Genomic DNA, 26,890 nt, shown 5'->3' with positions numbered 1-26,890 from the left:
TTCCTCCTCCTGCTGCTGTCACCTGTAAAAGAAAATGACATGTAACATTAGACATGAAATAAGGGACCAGACACCAAAAAGGGTATATGCTCTTTCACTCAAGGAGCACGGCCGTAGTAGGTAAAATGATGATGATGATCACCACTCTTCTACTTCACAGAGCTGAGAAAGATTCAGATGAACCTGAAGTACACGATCAAAGCCAGTTTTAAGTTTTCTAAGATTCCTAACTCCAGGCAAGTAGCTCCCAGTCTAGTAAAGTAAAAACTATGCTTCCTTTACTTGAGAGAAAAATTGGGAATTCAACATAAAAGGAAGCTCTGAAACCCAGAATTATAAAGGGCAATGAAGGTTCGATGTGAATGCAAAGTTAATGCAAGAAAGTGACTCAAAAGAGGATAACTAATTTTAGATTAGATAATCAGATTGTTCTGAAGGCTCTCTTGTCCAAAACATCTTCTTGAAGAAAGGCTCAGGACTTTCTATGAGACAGAAAGGAGGTTTGTGGGACAGCAGATTTGACACAGTTTGGGCAGGTAGGTTTGTATATTCCCTATGTAGGGATGAATCTGCATGGGGACCAACTTCACATTTCTCCTGTGCTATGAACCACGGTGTGATGGAGAAAATGTAAAGATATGTACTGGGATCTATTTGTCATCAGCAATCAAAACTCATTTTGCAAACCCCCTGCCTCTCTGACCTATACCTATAACCTAGACCTAGATCTATCTCTAAGCTGCCTTTCTCCCAAGATTTTGCTTCCAGTTTAGGAACTCATTAGCATTCCCCTCCCGGCTCAGGGGCTCCCAGACTCATATGCCCAGAAAATAAGCATTGGAAGGGACATCTGGGAGAGGCCCAAAGAGGGGAAGGGAGTCTCAGCACCAGAGTGAGATGACTTTAGAAACTGCCATGTCTGTCAGCCCGCTGAGCACACTATTCAGGACTCAGGTCACTGTGGAGCACACCACCTTCTTTCCGCTCCACCAAAGAAGAAAACCAACAATCCAAAACTAAAAAAATAAGGGAGAGGAGTAGAGTTCACCTCGCCCCCAATTTGCCTGTAATCTCAGAGTATCTTATTTTACTGAGTTCCATAATCCCTTCTCTCATTCAGCAGCTCCCCTTAGTTTCCCAGCAACTGAGATGTTTTCTTTCTCTTTTCCTTCTGATTATTTTCAATATAGCTGTATTATAATGCAAAGGAGCCTGAGTTGAAATTTAGGGTAAATTCCTCACAAAATCTCTGAGGATCTTTTCCTACTATCCAACCCCTGGATGATGGCTGGGAACAAGCTCCCTGAATTTGGGGTAAATCTGAGGCATCAGGATCTTTGGTTATGACTTGCCACTTGCTTCCCAACGAGCCAGAGTTCTTGACTCTAAATAAAAATTAGTCGTACAATTTGCATGTCATTGGGTCTTTGAGGTAAAAACATATAAAGCTTCTCAGTTTTTCTACTAAGTTTTTAACCTAACTTTCCCCCTCTATCTGTCCTTCCCCTCCTGACCTGCCCCCCAAATCTCACAGCCTTACTTTCTTTCTTGAGGAAGCACAGGACTGTCAGGAACTGATGCTCTTAAAATTGGAGGCTCTATATACTCAATAGGTTAAGATCCTAGACTCTTGGCTTCTAGTCTTGGCTGGCGGCTGCTAACTCACTGTGAGACTGTGGACAAGGCATTTCCTTTCCCTAAGCCTCAGTTTCTTTCTCCATAAATTGGGAAGTTGAATTAGATGGTCTCTAGTTTCCTTTCTAGCGCTGGTCATCTATGATTCTATGAGGAAGAAGACATACTGTCCTTCCATCAGGAAGTGAAGTATTCCTGCCCTTCATACTTTTCTCTCAGGGCTACAGCATAGAGAAGCTCCTCTGTAGATGCCTGCCTTCTCAAGCTGGCTTAAATTAAGGGACGAACAAGTGAGTTCCAGTAGGAGGCCAAACTCCTTTCATTATGAAGAAATGATGTTAAAAAGGTAATCTAATTCTAACCCTGAATCTTGACAAAGCAGATGAGACAAGGCGGGTATGGGGCACAAAAAAGCATGACACCCCCCCTTGCCCCCAACACACAACTTAAGACTGTTTAAGAGTCTGAGCACACATTTGGCCTTGCCCTAGGGAACTCTGTATAACCAGTGACTGCTTAAGCCAATACAACTGTGTGTGGATGGAAGAAAGCACGGACATGTGTAAATACTTCCAGAGCATAGGTGTAGATGTTGTCAGTACACATACACTCAGCCTGTTCTCTCTTACTTTAGGCCTATATGTGCTGTCTGAGAAGCTATCGTGGGAGGGGACACCGCATCCAGGTCTTTCCCCTCCCCAAAGTCAGAAAGGAAGAGACAGTGAGGCAGGAGCTACTTGGCTTCCTATAAATTGTTTTGTCCTTCCTCACAGCTGCAATCAGAAGCTAAGGGCTCCCGCAGGCCTTGTTCTGATCTGCTGCAGGCGATGGAGGGTTTTTGAAACCGAGAGGACTTGGCTGCAGCCCCGTTTCAGCTGCCATTGGGGCTGGCTAATGGGCTCATTCGGGAAGACCCCCGCCTGCTGCACTAAAGAGTCCCCCGCCGACCCCCTCCCCAGTCCCAACCCAATTAATAAATGGGGGCTCCCACTTTATGGCTCTGGGAGAAGGAACCAGAGATACAAATGACCCCTAGGGAGGGAGAGAAAAAGGCCTTCCAAGAATCAAGCCAGAGAATTGTGCATCCACAGGCACATGCTGCCACAGGCTAGTCATATCCCACTTTCAAAGCATTAACGGGGAAGAAACTGGCAAAAAAACTGTATTTTCTTTCCCAGATCCAGAGTGGGATAGCATTTCTGAAGTCTGAGGGTACACCCCAGGAATCAACTCTCTTTCACCTGGTTCTCCAATCTGAAAAAGACAGAGTGCAGGTGACCATCTGGGCACATAGCACACACTCAACTATTTTCCAGGGGCTATCCCTCCTACTAAACTCTGCAATACTGAACACAGACATATCCCATCAATTATTTGGTTAATAAACATTTTCTACTTCTTAAAAACAAAGCAGCTACCTCCTTCCAAAATCTCATCACCATGAACAGTATAAATATGTCCTGAGGTTATCATCCTTACCCTATCTTGTATTTCTCCCCTCACATCCAAACTATCATCAAGCCTTGCTAATTCTACTGACCCCTCTCTTCTCCTTCCCCTTGTTTTACTCTAGTTGCAGCTCTTAGGGCCTTACATCTGGACAAGAACAGTAATATCCTAGCAAGTTTTTCTGCTTCCATGACCTAGTATAGCTGCAAAAGTCCTGAACATTGTGTTCATCTCATCATGCTCTATTCTGTTGCTGCTTACCAAATCAAATTCCTCATTCAGGCCACCAAGACTGTTCCTTCATTTCCTAATATTTTTTCCTTTATTATCCTGACTACTCCATTCACAGCCCTCTGCATAAAACACAAAGAAACTTTCTATAAGTTTTCTCTCTCCAATCACCTTCCTCCCTTCTGTTTCATGTCCTCTATCTTCACTACCTTCAAAGAATCTTTTCTGGTTAACTCTGGTTTTTCCCATTATTTCTTTGCTTTGCTTCCCTCTGTACTAGGTTACTGTTTTATTTTATAACATGCATCAGTATGTTCACTTATAAACACCAATCTCTCCACTTCCCACTCAACTTTAAGAGTCATCTCTCACTAGATCCAGAAGCTTCCAAAGATGGGACCCTCCCATAATCTTCCCCAGAAGTTGCCCTGTACTCAGGACATGATCCAGCTAATGATATTACTGCTCCCCATAGAAGCAACCCTCAAGGTATAACTCTTGGAATATCATATCAAACAACTACATCAAATACAAACTTGTTTTTGTACAATGTCAACTCTCAGGCTGCCATGTGCCGTTACCAACACTGAGCTTGGTACTGAGTCTTTTCAAAATTACAAATTGTTTCATGACTTCAAAGTGTGTTGCAAAACAAAACAAAAATATTGGAAAAAAAAAAAAAGTACAGTAACCATAGGATTTTATCTTCTTAATGCATAGTATATATACTGCTTTCTTTGAAGCCCCCTTAGGATGAGAAGTCCCATTTTGTTCCCTAAGATTAATCCTATATTCTCAGGTCATGACCTGATTTTCTAGAATGCAAATCAATCCCAGAGGCAACAGTAAGGTTGTTTCCTACCAGCCTTGCCTGTAGCTGGTCTCTGACCATCACATTTTCAGAAGGTCCCTTGGAATAGAGAAGTCATTCATGAGTCGCTCTCAACTACTTAGGAAGTACTTCCTGAGAGTAACTTCACTTCCAAATACTGACACCACTTCCTCTGGTTTAGCCCTGTGTGATTTTGTTGTTGTGTGTCGCTAAGTCGTATCTGACTCTGCAACTCCGTGGACTACAGCACACCAGGCTCCCCTGTCCTGTGTGATTTGACAGGAAAAAGTGACCTGCCACCTCCTTTTATCTCCTACATATTGCTCAGAACAATAAGGACTTGCCTTTTATCCTTTCCATTCTTTAGCCTCAAGGTGCTTAATAGTCTAGATAATAAAAGCAAAGGTACTGGGATACCCAACATATAGTAGGTTCCAGACAATGTTAGTCACCATTTTCTCCCTTCTTACTCCCAACACTTTCTCAACCTTTCTGGGTCTGTTTTTTCACTGCCTAACGATGGCACTAAACTAGACAAATTAATGCCCTTTTGTAGCTCTAGCATTCTCTGACTCAGATTCATATATTCTGGTTTGTTTGCTCTTCTATGCATCATCCTTACTTGTATCTAAAATGAAGGGGAGAGGAATAACATTATAGTTTCCAGGTTGACCTAAAACATATAAAACCACCTGCAGGGGAATGTTAGTACTCCAAAAATACAAATAATTTTTAGCTTGGTATATCCATATCATTTCCTCCTTAATCCTGGAATACTCTCTTGAACTACGTAGATAGCAGTGCTAAGCAAAATGTCCTATATATAAATTATTTGCTTAATGTAATCTAGTTTCCCGAGTGAAACTGTCTGCACAGCATCCCTCAGTTTAAGGGTTTCAGGCCGATCCTCCAACCATAAAGGTAACACTACTGTAATCAAGGGGACGCTTTACTCTTTAATGGGGCCTCCTTGAAATAAACTGTGAATCTTTAATGCAATTATTCCCTTTCACTACCCCAACCACAATTTTGCCTACCACTCTATCTTATCTCTTCTTTAAAAGCAATTATACACTGTTTCTTTCTGCAGCCCCACTACCAGACTTCTCCAGTTCTCCCTTCTTTCCTTTATTTCCATTTCCTTCTCATATTGCTTCATTTTATAAGAGAACTTTGGTTCCCTAACAGAAATTGCAAATACTAATTCAAGGCCAAACCTAGAAGCTCCTGAATTTATAAAAGGGATCAGGCTCCTAAGTTTTCTCTAGCTCTCTGAATTCAGCCTCTTTTCTCCAGTGCCAAAAGCATTCAAAATTGCATAAGCCTTGGTGGAGAGGGTTATCCGTCCACAAGCTGACCCTAACCAAGGGTGTCCCTCATCAAACACAAGAGGGATCCTCTTCCTGAGACAATCCATCAGAAAGGCTCCTAAAAGACAAGACATTTAGCTCAGCTCTTCACTTTGCTCTGCTACACTGTAGCCTTCTAAAGGTCTCTCCACGCTGCCTCCCTCAGGGGTGATTTTGGACTTGGATAAAATGTCCTTCACTCTTTTCGAACTATCAACATGATCTTCAAGTTACAACCATACCAGAGCACAACATCCCCATATCTAACTATTTTCAGGTCCGAAGGAACTTATGTCTAAAAGAGTTGATTTCATGGTTATACCTTCTCATTCTATGATGAATGAGAACTATGATGTGGCTGAGGGCTGCATACAGCTTTATTAAGAACTACCCACCTAGAAAGTATTAAAGACTAACTGTGTATCAACCTCTTTCTTTCAGCCTTGGACTACTAATTCTTGAGACAGAGATATGAGAGCAATCCAGCGGTCAAGTGTTTTGGCAACCTACTGATTAATCATCAGGGCATCAGAGCAACCCTCACGTGCTCGCTCTCTTCTCACCAAGCTTTACTTCCTAGAGACACCATCTGCAACTGAGCTATTAGCAAAAGCAAGTTTCAGCATATAAGGGAAGAGAATGAAGTGAAGGTTGACCAGTTAAAGAATCTCTTGTACTCCACAACATAAAGTACTGCAATAATTAAAAGCTCCTTTCATAGCTCTTAGCAATAAGAAAGTTATTTTGCTTTTTCTTTCACCTTTCACGCCATTAAGTTTGTCTCCTGAATTGCTTCTCACTACCCTTCAAAACTACAAAGCAGCAGTAATTCTAAATTCCTTGCAGGATTAAGCAATCAATATCTCTGGCAGGACTAAAGCATGAGAATTGGGAAGTGAGTGGAGAAAAGAAAGATAGGAAATGAAGTGGACGGACAGGAGATGGAGAGCTAGCTGCACATGGTGAGAGGTGTGGCGGAGTACCACCAGTGATTCCTTTAGGTGTCAAACCTCCCCCAACTGGCTTGGAGTAAACTCTCACTTGAGTACTACTAAGGCTATATAGGAACACTAGAAATGCCACACCTGGACAGAAAAATTAACCAAAGTGTCCAGGAATGCTCTTCCTCTCAGGACAACCAGGAGACTTAGCAGTTCATTTCTCCTTTGGAATGTTTGACTATTTACTTGCTTGAGGAACTCCCCACATCCATTTCCCCTAGCCCTTCAGGATGACTAAGTTGTGAACAGAGAAGTAATTCAAAACCTTAAAAAAAAAAAAAAAAAAAAGTCAAGCTATGGGGCAATCTTTAATAATAATGAAAATCCCAGTTCAGCACAAAGAACTGTTAACTTACTTGAGGCATTAACCATACCACACAGTTAAGGATGCCTATCTTGGAACAGATAGTGCCTAAGAAATTTAGGTACTGAACAGTATGGTTCCTACTTAGAAACAGCCTTGAGTGTGATGGAGAAAAAAGTCCAGCTTAGATAGGTCCTCAGCTTTCAGGCCAAGATTTGAAGACTGTCATTGCTATGAAGCGGAAATAATATTCTCTATTAGGTTGAAGTTCACACTCCTAGTCATGAACTTGCAGTATAAAAAGACTGAAAATGAATTCCTTTTCTCTGGAGACTAACAAGAAACACAAGACTCCAGGAACTGGAACAATCTTGAGCTCTCCATTCTCCTTGGGTAAAGATATGACAGCCCACAGGCAAGGGAACATCATACTTAAAACTGTGGGGATTCAAAAATACACTGGCAATCCTCATCACCAGTTTTTGAATTAGATTTCTTCCTAATTTCCTTGTTCTGCTGTACTCCTTAATCTTGTATGATTGCTTATTCCACACACAACTTCCTGATACCTATGTCCCCTCTTCTTGTCTCCTGATACTTTTCCTGTCCTGTCTACTTATGTCCTAACTAGCAGGACTGCAACAGACATTACAAGGGAGAGTTTGGTCTTGTGTGTCTTAAACCATGAAAGAGAAGGGAAAGCAATTTTCTCCTCAGTTGGAGACAGGAAAAGTTTTGGAAATAACAGGAATTTTACCCCTATCAACAATTTTGACTTACTTCCTGGATTGGCAATGTATCAGGAAATCTCAACAGAGCTGGGAACACTAATCCATCCCCATGCTGACCTTACTCATGGTAACACAGGAACTGGTGTGGGGATGAGGGTCTCTGATTGAAGAGATTATTTTTTGGCCTAAACAGCCTCATACCAACTTCTTTTGATGACGGTTGAGCTCAAACCCACTTACCTCTCCTTTCAGAAGGAGTCAGGGTACATGAAGCTCAACTCTTTTGACGGCCTGGCACCATCATTACTTTTGTACAATGGTTTTCTACTTTAGAAAATCACATCTTATGGTTTCCCCCAATTCTTATTTTCTAGTTCCCAGTATAATGTTTTGAAGCACCTCTTCAAACCCTAAGAACTTCTTTTTCTGGTAGTCTATGAGTCTACAGAGATTCTGAGACACAGCACCCCTAGCATAAAATGGAGGAAAAATGCCCTTTATATATATAATTAGATCTGCTCAAAGGGTACAAATTAAGAAGTAAATGCAATGGAGCAAAAGTGGTATAGTAACAGGAAATATTTAATTTTCCAATCTCCACTTTCCATTTTTATAAACTGAAAGAAAAAATTTAATATATTACAAAATATCTGTACATAAACAAAGTAAACCCAATGGGAGGCAAAACAAAGAGAGAGAAAGGAATAGTGTCAGTAACCTAATCAGGGAGAATGAGGTCTCAACTGACACTTTTCTGATGCAGCATTCTCTCTCAAAACCTGCTGGTAACCATTTTAGTACTGTAACTATATATGCATATTACACACACGCACACACACACACGCACACACACACACACAAGTGGTTTGGGTGATGTCTATGGCATAAGCTAAAAGAAGTCCTACTTACAAGTTTGTGCTAACTGCCCTGCTTTTAAGCGTATAGATTTGATGTTTTCTTCAAATTCTTATCATTCCAATGGACAGTTGAAGAAGAAACTAAAGAAACCGGGTCAAGCAAATTTGTTTTCAAAACCACAAAAATGATCATGGTCAAACCAGTTTTGCCTCTCACTTGTGAACAGAATCAGATTTCTCATCTGTTCAAAATAATGTGTTTAATGGACTTAGTATCTCCCATGGTTCAATAATTAAAACCAAAACCACTTCTGAATATAATTAATTTGGTTTGTAATTTTCTAATACCCAAGTAGAAATTCCACCAAAACTTTACTTCCATCACATTTATAGATAACATAGCTGAAAAATTACCAAATACCTTTTCTTCCTCCACACAGATATTCCAGGATATTTGAGTTTCTTTGTCCCTTTGCCTTTAGAAATAGTCAAAATTGCCAGATCTTTTCTATTGAAAGGTTAGACTCCCAAATTGGGGATGGAGGTTGAAATGGGATCATACACACACACAAACACACACCACACACACACACACTCACCCCGTTCCCTAATAGAAGGGATAGGGGAATGGAGACTTAAGTACATTATTTAGAATATTTGGCATAATTAAAATTAAGAGTTGGGGAGGGAAAAACATTATTGATGACTGCTGATAACCAAAATACAATTAAAATATATAGAGATTTTATTCATATTTGATGGAAAACCAATTTTTCTCACTGGATACTTTTGAAAGGATCCAGGCTTAAGTTCTCTAGTCAAAAATGGGAGAGTTGGGCCCAATGTCTTTAATTCAAATATTCTAAAATACAAAGGCCCATGTCTGAGGACTAAGAAGTCAACAGACAAAAGGTTCAGATGAACTTTAATGCAATTTACCAACAGCGTGTCAGTGAGCCTAGCAAATCTAACTGGACTCACCGGTATAAAAAGCCATCAATGCCAAAATGGCTAGAAGTTTCTCTTTTTAATCAATGATTGGCCCTGAGGGCAAGGCCAGACCAAAACCCAGAGGATAATAAAGAAATACACACACCAGGTATCTGCCTATTTCAATAACAGGGGAAGATAGTCTTTATGTAAGTATCAGAAGAGGATTCTTCTTTAATTTCTTTACATTTTTTTTTTATTAACGCGTCTCTCTCTCACAAGTAGTGTTTATTTTTTAATATATGAACTTGGCATTGAAACATAAAACTTTACTTAAGAGTTCTGTAAACTATTCTCCAAGATACTGAAACACATTTTGCCTTTTCTTTGTAAAGGGGGGCTAACCTACATTTCACAAGCATCTAGGTCTGTGCAGGTAATTTCTATAAATGTGTATGTTTTAAAAACACATTATATGCTGGTACTCACACAGAACTGGAAGCCAGAATGAGAAACCTCCCAGGTTATCCCATCCTGAAAGTCTTCCCCTCTTTCATTTTCTGATAATAAAGCAAAATTCTTGCCACGAAGTCATAATTTAACCCCTTTTACCAAAACCAAATCTCTCTGGAGGAAAATCTTTAAAAGAATTGGCAGGATATTCATGCTGATATGTGTGTATGTCAATACTGTTCTTTCTTATGGGATACTCTTTCAAAATTACTTTTTTTTAAAAAGGTCTCAGGTAGTGATATATCTTCAGAAAAATATTCACCCTAAACTAAGTTACATTTCCATGTATTTTCAGGATGTATTTTTTTTCCTCTTTGACAATATTACAATGCTCTGTTTCAAAGGTTTTTTTTTACATAAAAAAATATGTGTAAACAGTATGCTAACTGATGTTACTAACCCTCCAGGTATGGAGGGATCATCTCTAACCCTACCTCAGCAGCAATGTCCTAGGCTGTTTGCATCTACAAATCAACTTCACCATCAGAACATGGTTAAAAAAAAAAATTTTCAGAATTGAAGATTTACAGAGAACAATATAGGAGTTTGAATTTCCTTTCCTTTATTTCAAAAAGTAAAGAATTATCCCAGGTTCTTGGGCATCTCAACAATTAATTTTTTTTCCAAACAAATGCCTCAAAAAGAGAGAGACAGAGAGAGAGAGAGAGAGTCTATAAAGATGGGATAAAAAAGGTAAAGAGATGGGATAAAGTCTTCCTACTTGCCCAAGAATGCCACTTTCTACAACCTGCTTCACGTGCAGGGAGGGGGGGGGCATGTCTTCTCAAAGTGGAGCAAACTTTAAGAATGAGCAATTTATTTGGAAAAAAGGTATGTTCAAGATGCTCAATGGGTAAAAAAAGAGTTCACTTGAAAGCAAAAATGTGAGATGGTGGAGAGGAAGGAAACATTTATTTAAACCAGCCAGTCACTCTGTTTCCCTTAAAGCAAAAGCCTAAGAGCAGCTCAAATTCTGTGAACACTATTCTCTTAAAAAAAAAAACAAACCAAAAACGAAAGAAACCAAAAAACCTAAATTCAAAAGAAACCATTAAAAAAAAAGCCAAACTTTAAGAACCTCTCCTGAGCCATCTCAAAATTGAAACTGTTTCCTTCTTCTGCTCAAGAAGTGCAGGAAATGAACTAATTAAACATTTACTTTTCAATTTAATGACCCTCTCCATATTCTCTACTTATATTTACTAGGTAGAGTTGAAGTAAATATTCTGACTATATCCCATCCAGGAGGAACTGGTGCCAATATCACTATTTTATAAGTCGCTTGCTAGGAGCAAGTGAGCAAGGAATACAACAGATAGCTTTGCAATAGCCAAATGCAGATGATTACCTCGCTCTGGCAAATTATTTCATTAAAGGTTCAGAGGACTGGATGGAAGAATGGATAGGGAAGGAATCTTTCAGGACTCTGAAGTCTCTAGGTTAGTAAGGAACTCCTCTCCCTCTTCCCCCTCTTGGAGGGACTCTTGTAGGCCCCCGATACACTTTGCCATAAGCAGAAGACTGAGCTGAGGCCCCCCAGTTAAGGCTTGCTCCTGAGCTGCTGGTCCCAGTGGTTCCTGGCCCCAGCTCCCCATAGTTTTGCAATTTGGTCTCTGCATGTACCACAGAGTTGCTGCTTCCCTCAGCCTTCAGGAATGGTTGCCCGACCACTGAGTGTAATGCTAAGGGGACCCTGGCAAAACGGAGGTCCTGGTCCCCTGGGAACTGCACTGACCCTGTGCCCTGGTAACTGCTGGACTCCCCAAGGTGGCTCACAGAGCCCGAGAAGGTCCTGTTCTTCACCAGGGTCTGGGCCAAAGATTCTGTCAAGGCTGGACCAGAGTTGCGTTCATCAGTGTCAGTGGCACTGAACCCTGTTTCAGGCCCGTCAGTGTTTCCGTAAGTCCTGTTAGGATGGGGTCGGGTGGAGTAATCCATTGATCTCAAGGCCTGGTGCTCATGTGGCAGGTGGCCAGGAGGCTCTGCTTCAGGCTGGGATAAAAGTTGCAGCAAGGCGGCTGTCACGGCTGGGTTCAACTCCTGCGGGGCGCTGGAAAGATCGCCTTCAACCAGAGGGGGTGGAGGTGGCGGCGGTGGAGGTCCGGGGGGCTCAGGGGGCCTCTTCTCTGGTGGAAGAATGTGAGGAGGACATGCTGTGGAAGGGTTACTTCTTTTAAACACCATCTTAAAAATCACATGTGATTATAAACACAAACACACACACACACACTGCCCAACATAAACAAATATCAATATAAGTAACCAAATATATATAAAGCAAAAAACCTTGGGATCAGGAAATCGCAATTTATAAATAAAATCAAGTGATTAAAAGTAAAACAGTTGCATTCTGGATCTAACAGCTGGTGTTAAAATCATGTATTTCAAATGATTGTCCTGATTTTTGTCTGAGATCTCCTCCATTTCCTTCCTTAAGGAACTGTTCTAATATGTAGGCTGTTGGTAGCCTCCCCACCCCTTTTTGCTGTTGGATCAAAACATTAATGAAAATAAAGTAGAAAGAAGGAAGATGAGAGGGAACAATACATATGCTGTGGTCACATATCTAGGACATAATCTTGCTGTACAACAGGAAACTTTGTATGGACTTAGCTAACACATTTTACAGAATGTTTGATGATATCAGGTTAACACGTAAAATAAAGCTAGAAGAATATACAGGTGAGATGAAATTAGTAAAAACCTTTCATTACCATCATGTATACACATACACTTGCTTCTCCCAGTTTGAGCTCCTTCTCCCCATAATCACAGTCTGAAGAAAACCACCGTACTGTCATTCAGCTTCCTATGTTACAGTAATTATAAAAAGTCACTACAGCAATGTCATGCAGAATGGGCTGTTGATAAACATTTGTTTATCTTGGAGACAGTGAGAAGAGTATTTAGAAATGTATTGAACTAATACTATACTCTGTCTTTCCAAAGGTCTTATTAGAACCACTCCCTAGACATTTTGTTACCCACAACTGGATTAATTTGCCTAACCATGGCAATCATTGTCTGATAATGAACTCCTGCCAAGGCAAGAGACTAGAAATGTAAAATGGTGTGAGTTTGAGGACACACAAAACCAAGTAGTCAGAACCATGCCTTTAGAGAGTTGGGAGTCACCTTGCTGAAGAAAAGACTGTTTTGGGATATCTTTCAAATGACTGATTTTTCTGTTCCCTAATGAAGCATAGTTTTAAATGTCCATATAATCAATTCTTTATTATGAGACAGTGATATAAAGTCATTACTCAGGCAAGCCAAAAGTAGTTTTTATAATTATAACAATTAGGTATTTTGGTAGCATATATACCACAATTATATTTTGCAAAAACAATCAGTAAAGTAAGCATACCCTTAGTGGGCAGGTGCTATACGTAAATACAATTAGGGTGACCAAGAGTCCCGATTGCCTGAGACTGAAGGAGGTTCCCAGGTTTAAAACTTTTGGTTTTAAAACCAGGACAGTACAAGGACAAGTTGATCATCCTATATACAGTACCCACTCAATTTTTTGTTAACAGACTGGCTGGCTGACTAGATGGTAGAGAAAGCTAAATTAAAGGATGAAAAATTAGCTATAGAAAACTCACAACTTGAAAAGTAGACATCCAAAAACAGGAAAGCTAACTGGACTACAAATATCTATAGATTTCAGAGTTTTTCACTATCAACACTACACATCTCACTACATAAGAACATCACAGTACCAGTTATTTTAAAAAGTATTTTTGGTCTATACATGAAATGGAACACCAGTTTTTTTTTTGTTGTTTTTTTTTTAATACTAAAGGGCAAACAACTTTAAAAATGCCTAACTGCAAAAATGGACAAAGCTAAACTTATTTTCTTCCATCTATACTACATTTCATATTTAAACTTTGCCTTTTATACAAATAGTTTAGTTGTATTTCAATAGAACTAATTCTTGAGCTCACATTCTTTCACATTTATGAGAGGACGAAAACTATTTCAAAATAGCAAAGGCAGACTGGTTGTAAAGAACTATTAAAGGCTAATAAAACATCTTAAGAATTAAAAATAAAGATCACATTAAAAAAAAACATAGTTATAAGATTTAAAGTGTTAACAATATTGCCAACCCTTAACAGTCTGTACCAGTGGTGAGAGGGATCAATGAAATATACAAATAACTGAAAATTTCATTTTACTAGTTAGATTCAACCATAACCATTTCTCAACAAGTACAGAATAGCTAAGTGAAGTGAAGTCGCTCAGTTGTGTCTGACTCTTTGTGACCCCATGGACTGTAGCCTACCAGGCTTCTCCGTCCGTGGGATTTTCCAGGCAAGAATACTGGAGTGGGTTACCATTTCCTTCTCCACAGAATAGCTAAACAGTAGCCAAAGGGATAGATTTTCATTTTCTCTGGCTAACTCAGTCTGCCCTCTGGTGGAAGTGCTGATGAACAGCAAAACAGCCACATGAGAGGTAGCAGGAGCAAGATAGAGGCAGAGAGTCACCAACTGGATAATCCAGAAGTGACTGAAATAATTAGTGATGGCATTTTTACTCTCCTCTGAAAAATAAATCCAGTAATTTCTGGCCATGAGCCAGGCCTAAATTTTAGTTCATTTTCACCATTTGACTGATAGCTTGTTGACTTAATTATTGGGTGAATTTCTTTCAATCACTATGCCATTTAACTTGAATAACTTCTTTCAGTTATTGATTATAATTTTTTTTGGTTGGTGAGGGGGGTGGGTGGTGGTACGAGGGAGGAGAGTATAAGAGATGAGACAAAGAGACCTGCTTTAATTCTAGATTTGCTTTCTCTGTTGAATAACATCCCAGAGTCTCTTAAAAACTATTGGAATTGTTATGACAAAATAGCAAAGCGAGTTAAGAAACACATTCATTAAGAAAGTACAGTAATTCTAGTTCTGCCTCTGCCAATAATATGGTTCCAGTAGTGGGACCACAGATAGGCTTATTTAAATTCCCTAGATCGCAGTTTCCTTATCCACAAAGTAAAGAGGGTAATTTATTTGTTACCTTTTTTGTAAAACTTTACATACAATAACTTATTTGATCCTGTACCAGTGGAAATAAGGCATATACTCTGCACCAACCGATCTGAAATGTGAATGCAACACCCTAAAAATTGAAGGTTAGTGTACTCCAACAGCCCTTGTACATCTTCTCATTTCCCCAATTCATGGGGTCTTCATGGACAGCAAAAATTTCCAAGGAGTTGAAAACACAGATTGTAAAGATTTTAGAAATAAAGACTGTGAATCAGAATTGACTAGAAAATTTAAAGTTCTTTTCCCTCTAATAAATTGCATGCTGTGCTTATGTAAGATCAAGGTATACATATTTCCTTTTTTCGATTTTTAAAAAATAATAATGTTCAGTTCCTAATCTGGGGTCCATTCACTTATCCTTCAGGAAGAGATTTAAAGAAATCATTTTTATATGCTATTTTTTGGAAAGGAAATGTACGGTGTTAATTACCTGCTTAGAAATCTTCTCAAATCATTCTTTGGGAGATTAACAATGATATTTTATTAGGGCTTTCTTGACTGTATGTTTCCAGGAACTCAGTACCTAGCATTCACTGTTCTAGAGTACAAGTGGCTATTTGTACAATCTGATAATGGTTTGCTTGGAAGGCAGATTTTCAAGTGCTAGTACTAGTTGACCACCACACACACAGTGGTTCAAGATGCATCACTAGCTACAGCTGTGGTTTTCTTGTGTGAGAACATAGGGACTTTACTTACCTACTTCCTAGGAAATGGAAAAACAATCAGTATACGAAAGGTGTTTTAAGAAGCTTTGAGACTTAAATAAAAGAAGCTGGGCAAGAAATACATCACTTGGTGCTATGTTCTTCTGTAGACTAAGTTACAGAAAAACTGAAACTGAGGCCACTGATGTGAAAAAGAAAACATTAGAGATTTTTAAGAGGATCAACAGCACCTGAGCTCAATGAGATTCATGACCGGTCTGTTTACCTGCTGCCTCCTCCTGTGGCATTGTGGGAGTTCTTCGGGGCCCCTGTGGCCCACTGTTCTTGTCACTGTTGTTTTCCTCCAGGTTGCCTGCTGGCTCCTGGGTTTTCATCAGTTGACTCAAAAGAACTGCCAACATATTCTGCATGTCAGCTGGTGTGCTTGAAGCTTCAGGGGTTGTCTGTTCTGCTGAAGGTTGGACCGCTGGGGCAGGGGCTATCTCCTTCAAAGATTCCTCTGGGGCTGTGGGCTCTGAGTCCTGCTGTTGGGAAGTGGCAGCCGTTAGGGCACTGATGGACTGGTTCAGGGCCTCCAGCTGCTGCTGCATCTCTGGGTTGGAGTGGATGTTAAGCAGCTGCGCCATCTGAGGAATGCTCAGGTCCGTTTGGCTCTGCAGCAGGTTCAGTAACACTGCCAATTCACTTTGATTCAACTGCTGTGTGATATCACCGAGGCCTGTGGGGAGACAGTGGAACCAATATAAGAGGATGAGGTGAGGCAAGGCAAGGACCTTTGCCGTCTTCAACTGACAACAGCAACTTACAATATCCAGTGAATGAAGTTTCGTTTTGAATGTCTCATTTTTCATGCCTCCAATTGTGACACATTTGTTATTCTTTATATTTTCACTTAAAAATACAGGGACTAATTAAAATATCTCTGTATTGTGAGTAAAAGTGACTTTATCTATATTCTTCAAGATCAGTGATTTTCAGCCCTTACTGTATATCAGGAGAGATTTAAAATTCAGAAGCCTTAGGTCCTATCCCTAGAAATCTGGCAATTGTTTGGAGGTGTTTATGTTTAAAGCTTTTTAGATGATTATAATGTGCAGCCAGTGTTGAAAGCCACTGTTTTAAATAGACAATGAAGGAAAAGTGAGCGAAGGAAGTTGTAATTCAGAAAAAACGGTTGTACCACAGGAGAGCTACTTTGTTGTTTATAAAAATTCACTATTACACAGTTTTGGATATATTTAGATCAAATAACAGTCCACAGAACTAACTACATTTAGCGACTATGATTTAACATGATTAAATTCTAAGGTCTTATCAAATCTAACACAGACAGGGCTCTGATTATAGGTTAGCAAGCCATGGGTAAACTAATCTTTAAATTCAGCTTACCTAATTCACTAATTTATGCCACACACTGAATTGAGATATTAGTTTTCAGGATAGGGAAATAATGTATTTTAAGTTTTCTAGACCACATGTATAAAACTGGGCTTATCTCCTTTTCCCCTTACATAATGCGGATATCAACTCTTTAATTCTTCAGTGGCTAAAAATTAAAACACACACACAGACACAAATCCTTACACTTGACCTTCAAAATCTGCCAAGTGCTTAATAAAAGCACAAAGGCTCCTTCCCAGCACTGACCTATTGCATCCCCAGCCCCAGGTTCCACCTTGCCAGGAGCAGGCTGAGGTGGTGCTGGACTGCTGTTCTTTACAGGCTCAGCACTTGTCCCTGAGATAGTTTCTTTTCGAGAGGCTTTGGGTGGAGGTGGCTCTTCTACCAAAACACCACTTTGTCGCTGCCGTCGCCGTTTCTTACTCCATAATTCATGGCAATCCTGCCAGTGGGGGAGGCTGGAAAAAGACAAAAGGGGAAATGTGTGTGGGAATGTGCACTACTGAGTGAATGGAGGAATAAGAGATTAAAATGGGAAGGCAAAGAGCAAGGGGAAATGGAAAGGATAAAGAAAATATAAAAATAACCAGAAAAGTTAGTAAACAGCAGCAGCGTAAATAGAATCATGGCATATGGTAGTCTGAGGAACTAAAGATCCAAATGCCCAAAGGATTTCTTTCTACAGTGAGAAATGAAGATCTTGCTAATAACAGAGACACACACACCTGCTCTATAAAAATGTCCATATTCCAGTCAAATGGTTAAGTTTTATAATTGTTTGTGCTTAGCATAACAAAAATTAAGGAGACTTTTTTTTTCTTGGTCAAATTTTAATAGGGAATAAACAGACCAAAGGTGACTGCCTTCTTAATATTTACAAAAAGCCCAGGCAAGGTAGTAATTTAAATCTTGGAACCACATGAGCACATTGTAATTAAACGATCTCTGTGTAAAATCAATTTATGTGTTACTTGGTCTCTAATGACCAAAAAACTGGTTCATTTTTTCTTTCTGCCCATTGAATTTCCATGACTGAATATTTTCATTTGTGAGGTTTAATACATTTCTGGACTTTCCAATACTCAATAAATTCCAGTAAGTTAAATCTTACCACAACACAGATTACCACAGCCAAAATTTCCAATTTTTGCTAAAAAGCTTACATACTTCAGTCACATTCAATGCATCAAAATTCAAACATAATAAATGAATTAGGACATTTCTTTGGATTATCAGATTTGTAGTTATTACCTGTTCATATACTAACATCTCATACATTTAAGATACAGTGTTCCTATAAGAAAGAAATGCCCATAAACTCTGACGTGAAAGTTATAATGCTGTCAGCGAAAGTCAAAGGTTTCTATCAGAATGTGAGATGGGGAGTGTAGAACCTCTGAGGATCCCATATAATAGAGAAAATTAATAAGATTCTGATAGAAGAAAGACACATTCAGAGACCATGTTTTCTATATAAAAATTCAGGACATATGGCCTGATAGATAGACAAACTACTGGTTTGATCCCTGGTCAGAAAACTAGATCTCACATGCCACAACCAGGAGTTCTCATGCCACAACTAAAGATCCCACATGCCATAACTAAGACCTGGTGCAGCCAAACAAATAAATATTTTAAAAAATAAATACATAAAATTAGGACTGTTCTTGCATGTATGGGATAACATGATCATTGCAGATATAAGGAATTAAAAAAGATGAAATGTTTAAAAACCTCTTTATTTGGTTGGCCACTGCAGCTTCTTTTTTAAAAAACCTATTATTTTTAGTTTCTCAGGTTTAGAGTCACTACAAGGCCACCAGCACTTACTCTGGAGGATCCATTTTGCTGAGCTCAACATCTTTAAGGAAATCACTCTGTAGAGTCTGTTCAGCTGTACAACGTTTGCTAGGATCTAACGTCAGCATGTGGTCCAGTAAATCAAGTGCTGCTGAAGGAATGCTGTGGAAAGGAAGAGCAAAAGAACAAGTTCACAATGACTCCACAGTTCTTAAGCCTGTAACCTTATGCCAAAGGTCTCTGAATTTCCAACTCCATGTAAAAACCATGAGAAGGGAGTTGGAACCTGGCTAAACAAGAAAGCAGATTTGCTTCCACACAGGATTCAAGAAATGCAATAGTACCACAGGTAGAAAACATGAAGCCTTGAATGCAAGACTATGATGAAACTCATAATGCTCAAAAATAAAATGTTTTCCTACAGTGTGTTGGCATAATAAACTGGGATAGCACTAATTCCCCAGGGCAAGAAAAAGCTAAGTCCAAACAACAGCCAAACACATAAACAAATAGATGTACATATTTGTCAAACTCACAAAGAGAATTCTTCTCGTAGGCGCCTTCTATATTGCTTCTTCGGTTTCATTGTATTGAAGTAGGGCAGCTTGATAACATCAGGCCACACAGCTGGACAAGGGCTACCACAGAGTCGACTGAAAACAAAGCAAAAAGCAAGAACAAGGAAGTGAGTGAGCATTATAAATTTTAGCGATTCTAGAAGCAGAAATGATTACCTCCTCAAGTATGGGGGCTTTTGGCTTATTAAACTAAAAGGCATGCAGAGAGGTAAAACCTCACCTCACTGCTTTAAGGACAGAGGAGTTGGCTAAAAAATAGTAATGAGAAAATACTGGCACAATAGTCCAAAATGATTCACATATTTGGCTTTGTAAAACATGTTCTTAATGTCCCGCATAGATTTTCATTACCAGTTTTGTTCTTGTTCAGTTAGCACTAATTTCAAAGAGCTGAACTGGTCCTATAATGTCCTTGTTGAACTAGCAGAAGAGAGCTTAAGACTGGAATTCTGATGGAAAACTGAGTTTACTGCATAACACATAATGGGTTATACACCATCTTTTTAAAAAAGTGTATATTAGCTTGTCATATTCTTCCCTTTAATCTTATTGCAAAACAAAACAAAAAAAAAAAATTCAAATTCCATCCCAATCCCAGACCTTACCCAAACCCTCTATTAAAGGCTCTCTTTTATAACTATCTGTTTACATAATGCATCACTTACTAAACTCTGAGTTCTTTGAAGGCAGGGACCTATTTCTGAATCCTAAAGTTTAACAGTGATAGGAATTTGTTAGAGAATAGGCTCAATGAATGTTTACTGAATAAAGTTGATCTTAATCTAACCCAAATAAGAATAAACAACTATTCTGAAAACAGTATGCTTTTACATGAAGAACTAATAAAAACTATGCAAATTAAGTAAGTGAAATACACTTACTTACATATATAAGTATGTACAGCCCATGACAAAATATATGGTAAACCTGACTGAAGAGAAACTTACTTGGACATAAGGAGCATAAAATCATTTAGTAGAATGAATGAAAAGTATTAGAAATTAGAGGATGAGATTACTGATCAACCTTGGGCACTCAGAACACATACACAGCTGTACCTGATCAGTTCTAGCTGAGCCAGTTCCAGATTGGCTTGAAAAATAGGCTTCTTTGTGAATAGTTCCCCAAGAATGCATCTAGAAATAATAAAATTGAGAGGTCAGAAGAGAAATCCCTGGAGCTTATTTAAAATGTATTTCAATAAACTTTTATAGTGTATCAGGTTGCATCTAATATACTAAAAAAGCCCAAAACTAAGGGCCTAACTTTCATAAAAGAAAATACTTCTTATGGTGAAAAAAAACATTAAGGATTAAGATTTGCTGGTAGATCAAATTTTTGCCACCTATAAAGGACAGTCTATAAGCAGAAACAAGAAGTCAAGGGACTTTCCTGGTACTCCAGTGGTTAAGACTCTGTGCGTCCAATGCAGGGGGCATGTGCTTAATCCCTGATGGGAGAACTAAGATCCTACATGTCACGTAGTGTGGCAAAAAAATAAAGAAAAAAGGAGTCAAGAGTCCTTTTCTACCAATTCCACTGTAAATTTAAGGAAATAGCTAAACACAAAAAACTCACTTCAATTTTACAAAGATGCTGAGCAATTTCAGTAAGAATAATATTAGCCTTTTTCTTCATCTGCCCTGCAGAATGGGCACTATATACAGCCCTCTTAACATTATATTTCTAAAGTTCATTGTCATCAGTCAGAATCAGTTTCAACAAGACTTTCAAATATATTATGCTTAAATTCTTTCACCATTTTGAAAAGGCCTTTCAAAACTATATTGACATATTTACACAGTCTCCAAGTATCTCTCCATAAATTATTTATTAATTATAAAAGGAAAACTAGTAACTATTTAGTACTGAAAAAAACAACACCTTAGCTAAGTGACCAAAGTAACATCCCCAGAAAAAGGCAAGCAGGGTTCATGTGAGTACAAATGTAATACCTTAAAAAGAACACTTCTGAAATATAAAAGAATGAAATTCTGCCATCTGCAACATGGATGGACCTAGAGGGTATTATGCTTAAGTGAAATAAGTCAGACAAATATAGTACATTACCATTTATATGTATAATCTAAAAAATAAAATGAATGAAAGAATGTAACAAAACAAAAACAAACACAGATATAGGGAAAAAACTAATGATTACCAGTGGGAAGGAGGAACTGGAAAAGAGCAATATAGAGGTAGGGGATTATTATGTATAAAATAAATAAGCTACAAGGACAGGAATACAGTCAATATTTTACAGTAACTTGAAATGGAATATAATCTACAAAAATTTTGAAGTATTATGTTGTATACCTGAAACTAATATTTTAAATTAACTAAACTTAAAATTTCAGCCAAAATCAAAACCGAAAAAAAGCCAAGTAACTGTTCCAGATTAAGAATGAAAACTAAATGTAATATGTGCTACTAAACTGGATCCTCTATTACATGAGGTATTGTTGCCAGGACATTATGAGCGTACTGACAAAATTAGTGTGTGAATATATGGAACTACTGGAGAAGGAAATGGCAACCCACTCCAGTGTTCTTCCCTGGGAAATCCCACAGACAGAGGAGCCTGGCGGGCTACAGTCCATGGGGTCACAAGAGTTAGACATGATTTAGCAACTACACCACCACCACTACCATATAAAATTACTTTCAAATGGTTCTGGAAAAAAGATATATATAGTACACATATACAAACATCCATTTTATTCTATGAATATACTGTATGTTATATGTAAGTACATATAACATACAACGTATATATATACACACACATATAAATATATTTTATTCTATGAATATACTGTATGTTATATTATATATAAGTACATATATATATTATATATACATACAACACATTTATATATGTGTATATATATAGATATAAAATATATGAATATAAAAGAAATGTAGGGCTTCCCTGGTGGCTCAGTGGCAAAAAAATCTGCCTGCCAATCAACGCAGGAGACACAGGTTTGATTTCTGATCTGGGAAGACCCCACATGCTACAGAGCAACTAAGCCCTTGCACCACAATCACTGACACTGCGCTCTAGAGCCTGGGAGCCGCAACTACTGAAGCCCATGCATCTAGAGACCACGCTCTGCCTGCGACAAGAGAAACCACCACAGTGAGAAGCCTGAGCACTGCAACTAGAGACTAGCCCCCCACTAGTCACAACCAGAGAAAAGCCCATGCAGCAACAAGACCAAGCACAGCCAAATATAAATAAATAAAATTATTTAAAGAAGGAAATGTGGCAAGTTAAAAATCAGTAAAACTAACATAAGTGATCTTAAAATAATTATGTTGAGTAAAAGCTGCCAATGTGAAAAAGAACATGTACATTATGATTCTATTTACCACAAAATTCTAGAAATATAAATCAATCTAAAGAGCGAGCAGGTGGGTGTGGGGAATGGGATGATGTGGACAGTAAAGAGGGACTACAAAGGAACACATGGATAATTCTGCAGCACGTTACTTTGGTTGTGGTGATGGTTTCACCAATGTCAAAACAAATTATACATGTTAAATATATGCAGTTTATTATAAATCTCAATTGAAAGGTTAAAAAAATTAGTAAATCTGAATAAAGACTATACTAACATTCTTTGTACTATCCTAGTATCTTTTCTAATTATTTCAAAATAAACTTAAAACATGAAAAAAATTACATCAATACTCTATACTTTTTTATACCTGAAATATTTTTTTCAAAATGTAAGGAAAGAAAAAAAAGGGACAACAAATCTCTTTTATGGCCTGTGTTCTGAAATGAGATTTATTTACAGATACTCCTAAAACCAGTGTTTACAGTCAGCCCTCCATATTTGTAGGTACCATATCCATAGATTCAACCATGAACTGAAAATACTCAGAAAATAAATTCCAGAAAGTTTCAAAAAATCAAAACTTAAATCTGCCACGCTGGCAACTATTGGAACATTTACAGTGTTTAGGTATTGTAAGTAATCAGAGATTATTGAAAATATAGTGGAGGATATGTGGGAGGGTGTGTGTAGGCTATATGTAAACACTACACTATTTAATATAACACACTGGAGCATTCTGTAAACACTACACTATTTAATATAACACACTTGAGCATCCCCAGGATTTTGCGTGCAGGGGGTCCTAGAACCAACCCTGCTGTGGGCACGGAGGGACGACTATAATACAGTTTAACTTTGAAATTCTTTAGCTTGACAAAATTTGAGAAAGCAAACAAACGTAGCTTTTAAAGTTAACAGGAACTTTCTTTTAGCATTTGTTAACCTCAAATTCTTACTTCCAATAGTCTCTCAAACCTTATTCACAGAAAGAAAAGTGTAAGCAAAATTTGTTTCTAATATTAACTGCCAAATCAAATTCCAAATACAGTGTTATCACAACAGGTAAAATAAAACATAGAAAGAACAACCCTGCTGAGTTTACAGACTCTAAGTACAATGTGTTATATTAGTCTGTGTGGCTTCTCTCTTGATTTTCACACTAAACTGCTCTGCTCCATCGATTAATTCTGCCAAGAACATCCCACAAAAACATCTTCAGAGAGACTACCACGAATCACCAAAGTATTAAGTGCACATCAAAAGTCAAGCAAAACCTCAATTCAATGAGTCACTGAGCTTTTAAAGAAAGCATAATTTTCTACAATTTTAATTTTCAACTGTGCTTTTGTGTTTTCAGTTTCTAGTCCTTCAGTGAGGAAGACATCATTATGTAATCAACACTTGGCTACTGCACTGAGGTGGTAGATTGCACAGAAATAATACCAACAGAGCTATGAACTTTCCCTGTGTATCTTAATGGGGCGTTAACTTTAGAGCCTAGCTGTGACAATTTAAAAGCTAATACTGTTAAAGCAAATAGTCCAGAACACAAACATACCCAGCTTGAGTCAGTAAAATTTAACTAAAGCTTCATTTGAGTTGGGTAGGCTACTACAGAAATTAAGCTCTTTCTCCATCACCCTTTTTAATTTTGAAATAAAAGCCCTGTAGTTCTCCTTTGAAAGAATGACATTAATAGAGGAGAGAAAGGATGGAAAAAAGTGATATGCTCCCTGTGAAGTATATGTGTCAGAATCCTAAAGTATGGAGGTCAAGGTCAGTGTGTATAAATAATACAGCTTAAGAAACAATTAACTAACATGACCCATATAATATGTCTATGCCCCTAACATACAAACTGTGGTCTCTAAATATAATTTTCTACTAAAAGGACACCTTAAGAGAAATGGCCAATTCTAGGTCTGTGGCAGGAAATGAACTAGATGAGACTAGAACCAGAAAACAATACAGGCTATCAATTCCACTATGGTTGAGTCAAAAGGTCCCAAGAATTAACCTGAATAAACTCCCAATGACTGAAGTCTGGACAGTTTGAAGAGGAATAAGGATGATAACTCTAATGAATTAAAACATGTCAAATATGTTTAAATCCATGAGTTCATAATGACACTAAAAATCAAACCCTAAACAACCTCTCTCTGGTCATCTTTGGAGGATAACAGTAAGCCACCTTATAATTTTGAAAACTGGTAAATAAAATGAAAGATTTAACCCGTTAATAAAACCCTTTAAAAAACTTTTTTTTGGCCCCACCCAGGTGGCTTGTGGAATTTCAGCTCCCCAACTAGGGGCTGAACCCATGCTCTCACCAGTGAAAATGTGGAGTCTTAACCACCAGACTGCCAGGTAACTTCCTAATTAAGCCTTTTCAATATCATTTGTACCCAAGGTTAGCCAAATAGATAATCTTTCTTTATTCCAAGAAAGAATGAAATGATTAGAATATCATACCACAAAAAAACCCAAATGAATTGATGGATACAGACCACTAATAGCTAACAACACTTCCAAACAAGACAATTACATATTATTACATAAAGTGGTGTGTGTATATGTAACTCCACTCCAATAGGGGTGAATATTTTATTAGACATTGTTTAGAACTGCCTGTGTAAGAGAATAATAAAAAGTTGACTAATTTGTAATGGATTTTTTTAATTGTTTTTAAATTTTCTACAGATAATGCACCCAGCTATTGCCTGTACTCTGGACAAGAGGCTCCCACCGCTTCCTACCCCCAACTAGGATATACAAGTGACTATGTGATCTGTCAGAAGTACACAAAACCATCTGTAAAATAGTTTCAGGGTCAGTGGGTATTGGGAATCAGACCTGAATTCACCTACAATTTATAGGAAATAAAAATAGAGAACTATGCTTAAAAAATCACCATGAAGATGCAATCAGCAAAGTCTAGATGGTGAGAAACTCTATAGGACAAATAAACCAATTTCTTCTAAAAAAAAATTATAAGGAGGGGGGACCTAAGAGAGATGGAGGGGGAATCTATAATTAAAAGATGAGATATCAATTGCAATCTATGAATCTTATTTGAAACTATGTGTCTGATATTAAGAAATATTTAACAGATTTCTTTGAACTCTGGCTAAAAGTTGATCCCTATTCTTTTGAACTTAAAGAAGAGCTGCAAAAAAACAAATGGAGAGATAAAACATGATACAAGTTCATCAGTATGTGAGTTACAAACAAAAAAAAGATGAAAGGAATCTTACCCACAGCTCCAAACATCTATCGCTGGTGTATAACGCTCCTCTCCCAGCAGAAGTTCTGGAGGTCGGTACCACAGAGTAATAACTTTGTTTGTATAAGGACGGCTGAAAAGTAAAATACAACCATGACATAAATTTACAATGGTTTCCGATGAAAAATACTTGTATAATTAAATGCAAATTAAAACAGCTGTCAATTAGAGATGCGATCATCAAAACAGCTCCATAGCAACCTAACAGTTCAAAAGTAAGCTTGACGGAAGATGATGAAGAAATAACTTCCATTCCAATTTGGGTTGATTTATTTCAGTCTAAAGCAGGTTCAAGAAATCAGAAAGAATTAAGTGTCTAAAATCTAGGTGGTAACACATTTAGAAAATTATGGAACTCTTCAGTTACTGCAATTTACAGAATACTAACATATCCAAGAATAAAAAGGACTTTTTCCTATTTCCCATATGTAATTTTGATGAATGACTCACCTCTCTTCAGAATTATAGAGCCGAGCAAGTCCAAAATCTGCTAGTTTGATCTGCCCACTGTAAAACAAAAATAATTATTTTCATAAGTAACAACAGGAGCTCCCAAATTACACTTAAAAAGTCAAGTGCTGGGACTTCCCTGACAGTCCAGTGGTTAAGACTTGGGAGTTTCTGCTTCAGGGGGCACAGGTTCAATTCCTGATCGGGGAACTAAGATCCCATATGCAACAAGATGAGACCAAAAAAAAAAAGTCAAGTGCTAATTTAGGAATTAAAGGAATTACAAAAATGAATTTTAACCTTTTAGTTCTGCTCTTAATGGTAACTCTCCCAGATTAAGTTTCTTTGACCACACCACTCCACAAAGCCTAAGGGAGTTTTTTTTAGACTACTATTATGTTTTTGGATATGATTCCTTAACTAAATATTTCTTTTATTTCTTGGCAAACAAAAGTGACTAGAACCTGCTAG

The 26,890-nt window shown here is 38.0% G+C and overlaps 1 protein-coding gene across 4 annotated transcripts in view; it reads right to left on the bottom strand.

Annotated features, from left to right (window-relative positions):
- Nucleotides 1-10,371: 10,371 nt before the first annotated feature.
- The window catches only part of CDK12 (cyclin dependent kinase 12), a 40,156-nt gene continuing 23,637 nt past the window's right edge, over nt 10,372-26,890 (bottom strand). For 2 of the 4 annotated variants that reach the window (XM_005220718.5, XM_024979956.2), the window contains exons 7-14: nt 26,420-26,476; nt 25,941-26,042; nt 20,398-20,475; nt 19,298-19,414; nt 18,792-18,923; nt 17,208-17,419; nt 15,826-16,278; nt 10,374-11,958 (exon numbers count right to left, since the gene is read on the bottom strand). In XM_005220718.5, coding sequence (XP_005220775.1) covers nt 11,273-11,958; nt 15,826-16,278; nt 17,208-17,419; nt 18,792-18,923; nt 19,298-19,414; nt 20,398-20,475; nt 25,941-26,042; nt 26,420-26,476 — 1,837 coding nt within the window. In that variant the 3' untranslated portion in view covers nt 10,374-11,272. Of the gene's footprint in view, nt 11,986-15,825; nt 16,279-17,207; nt 17,420-18,791; nt 18,924-19,297; nt 19,415-20,397; nt 20,476-25,940; nt 26,043-26,419; nt 26,477-26,890 lie in introns of all 4 variants that reach the window. The other 2 variants (NM_001205701.1, XM_005220717.5) reach the window with 2 other exon arrangements.

The sequence above is a fragment of the Bos taurus genome, chromosome 19 (assembly GCF_002263795.3).
Source record: "Bos taurus isolate L1 Dominette 01449 registration number 42190680 breed Hereford chromosome 19, ARS-UCD2.0, whole genome shotgun sequence".
NCBI classification, from domain to species: Eukaryota; Metazoa; Chordata; class Mammalia; order Artiodactyla; family Bovidae; genus Bos; species Bos taurus.
The sequence above is the reverse complement of the archived record's forward strand: the minus strand, read 5'-3'. Positions and strand labels throughout refer to the sequence as shown.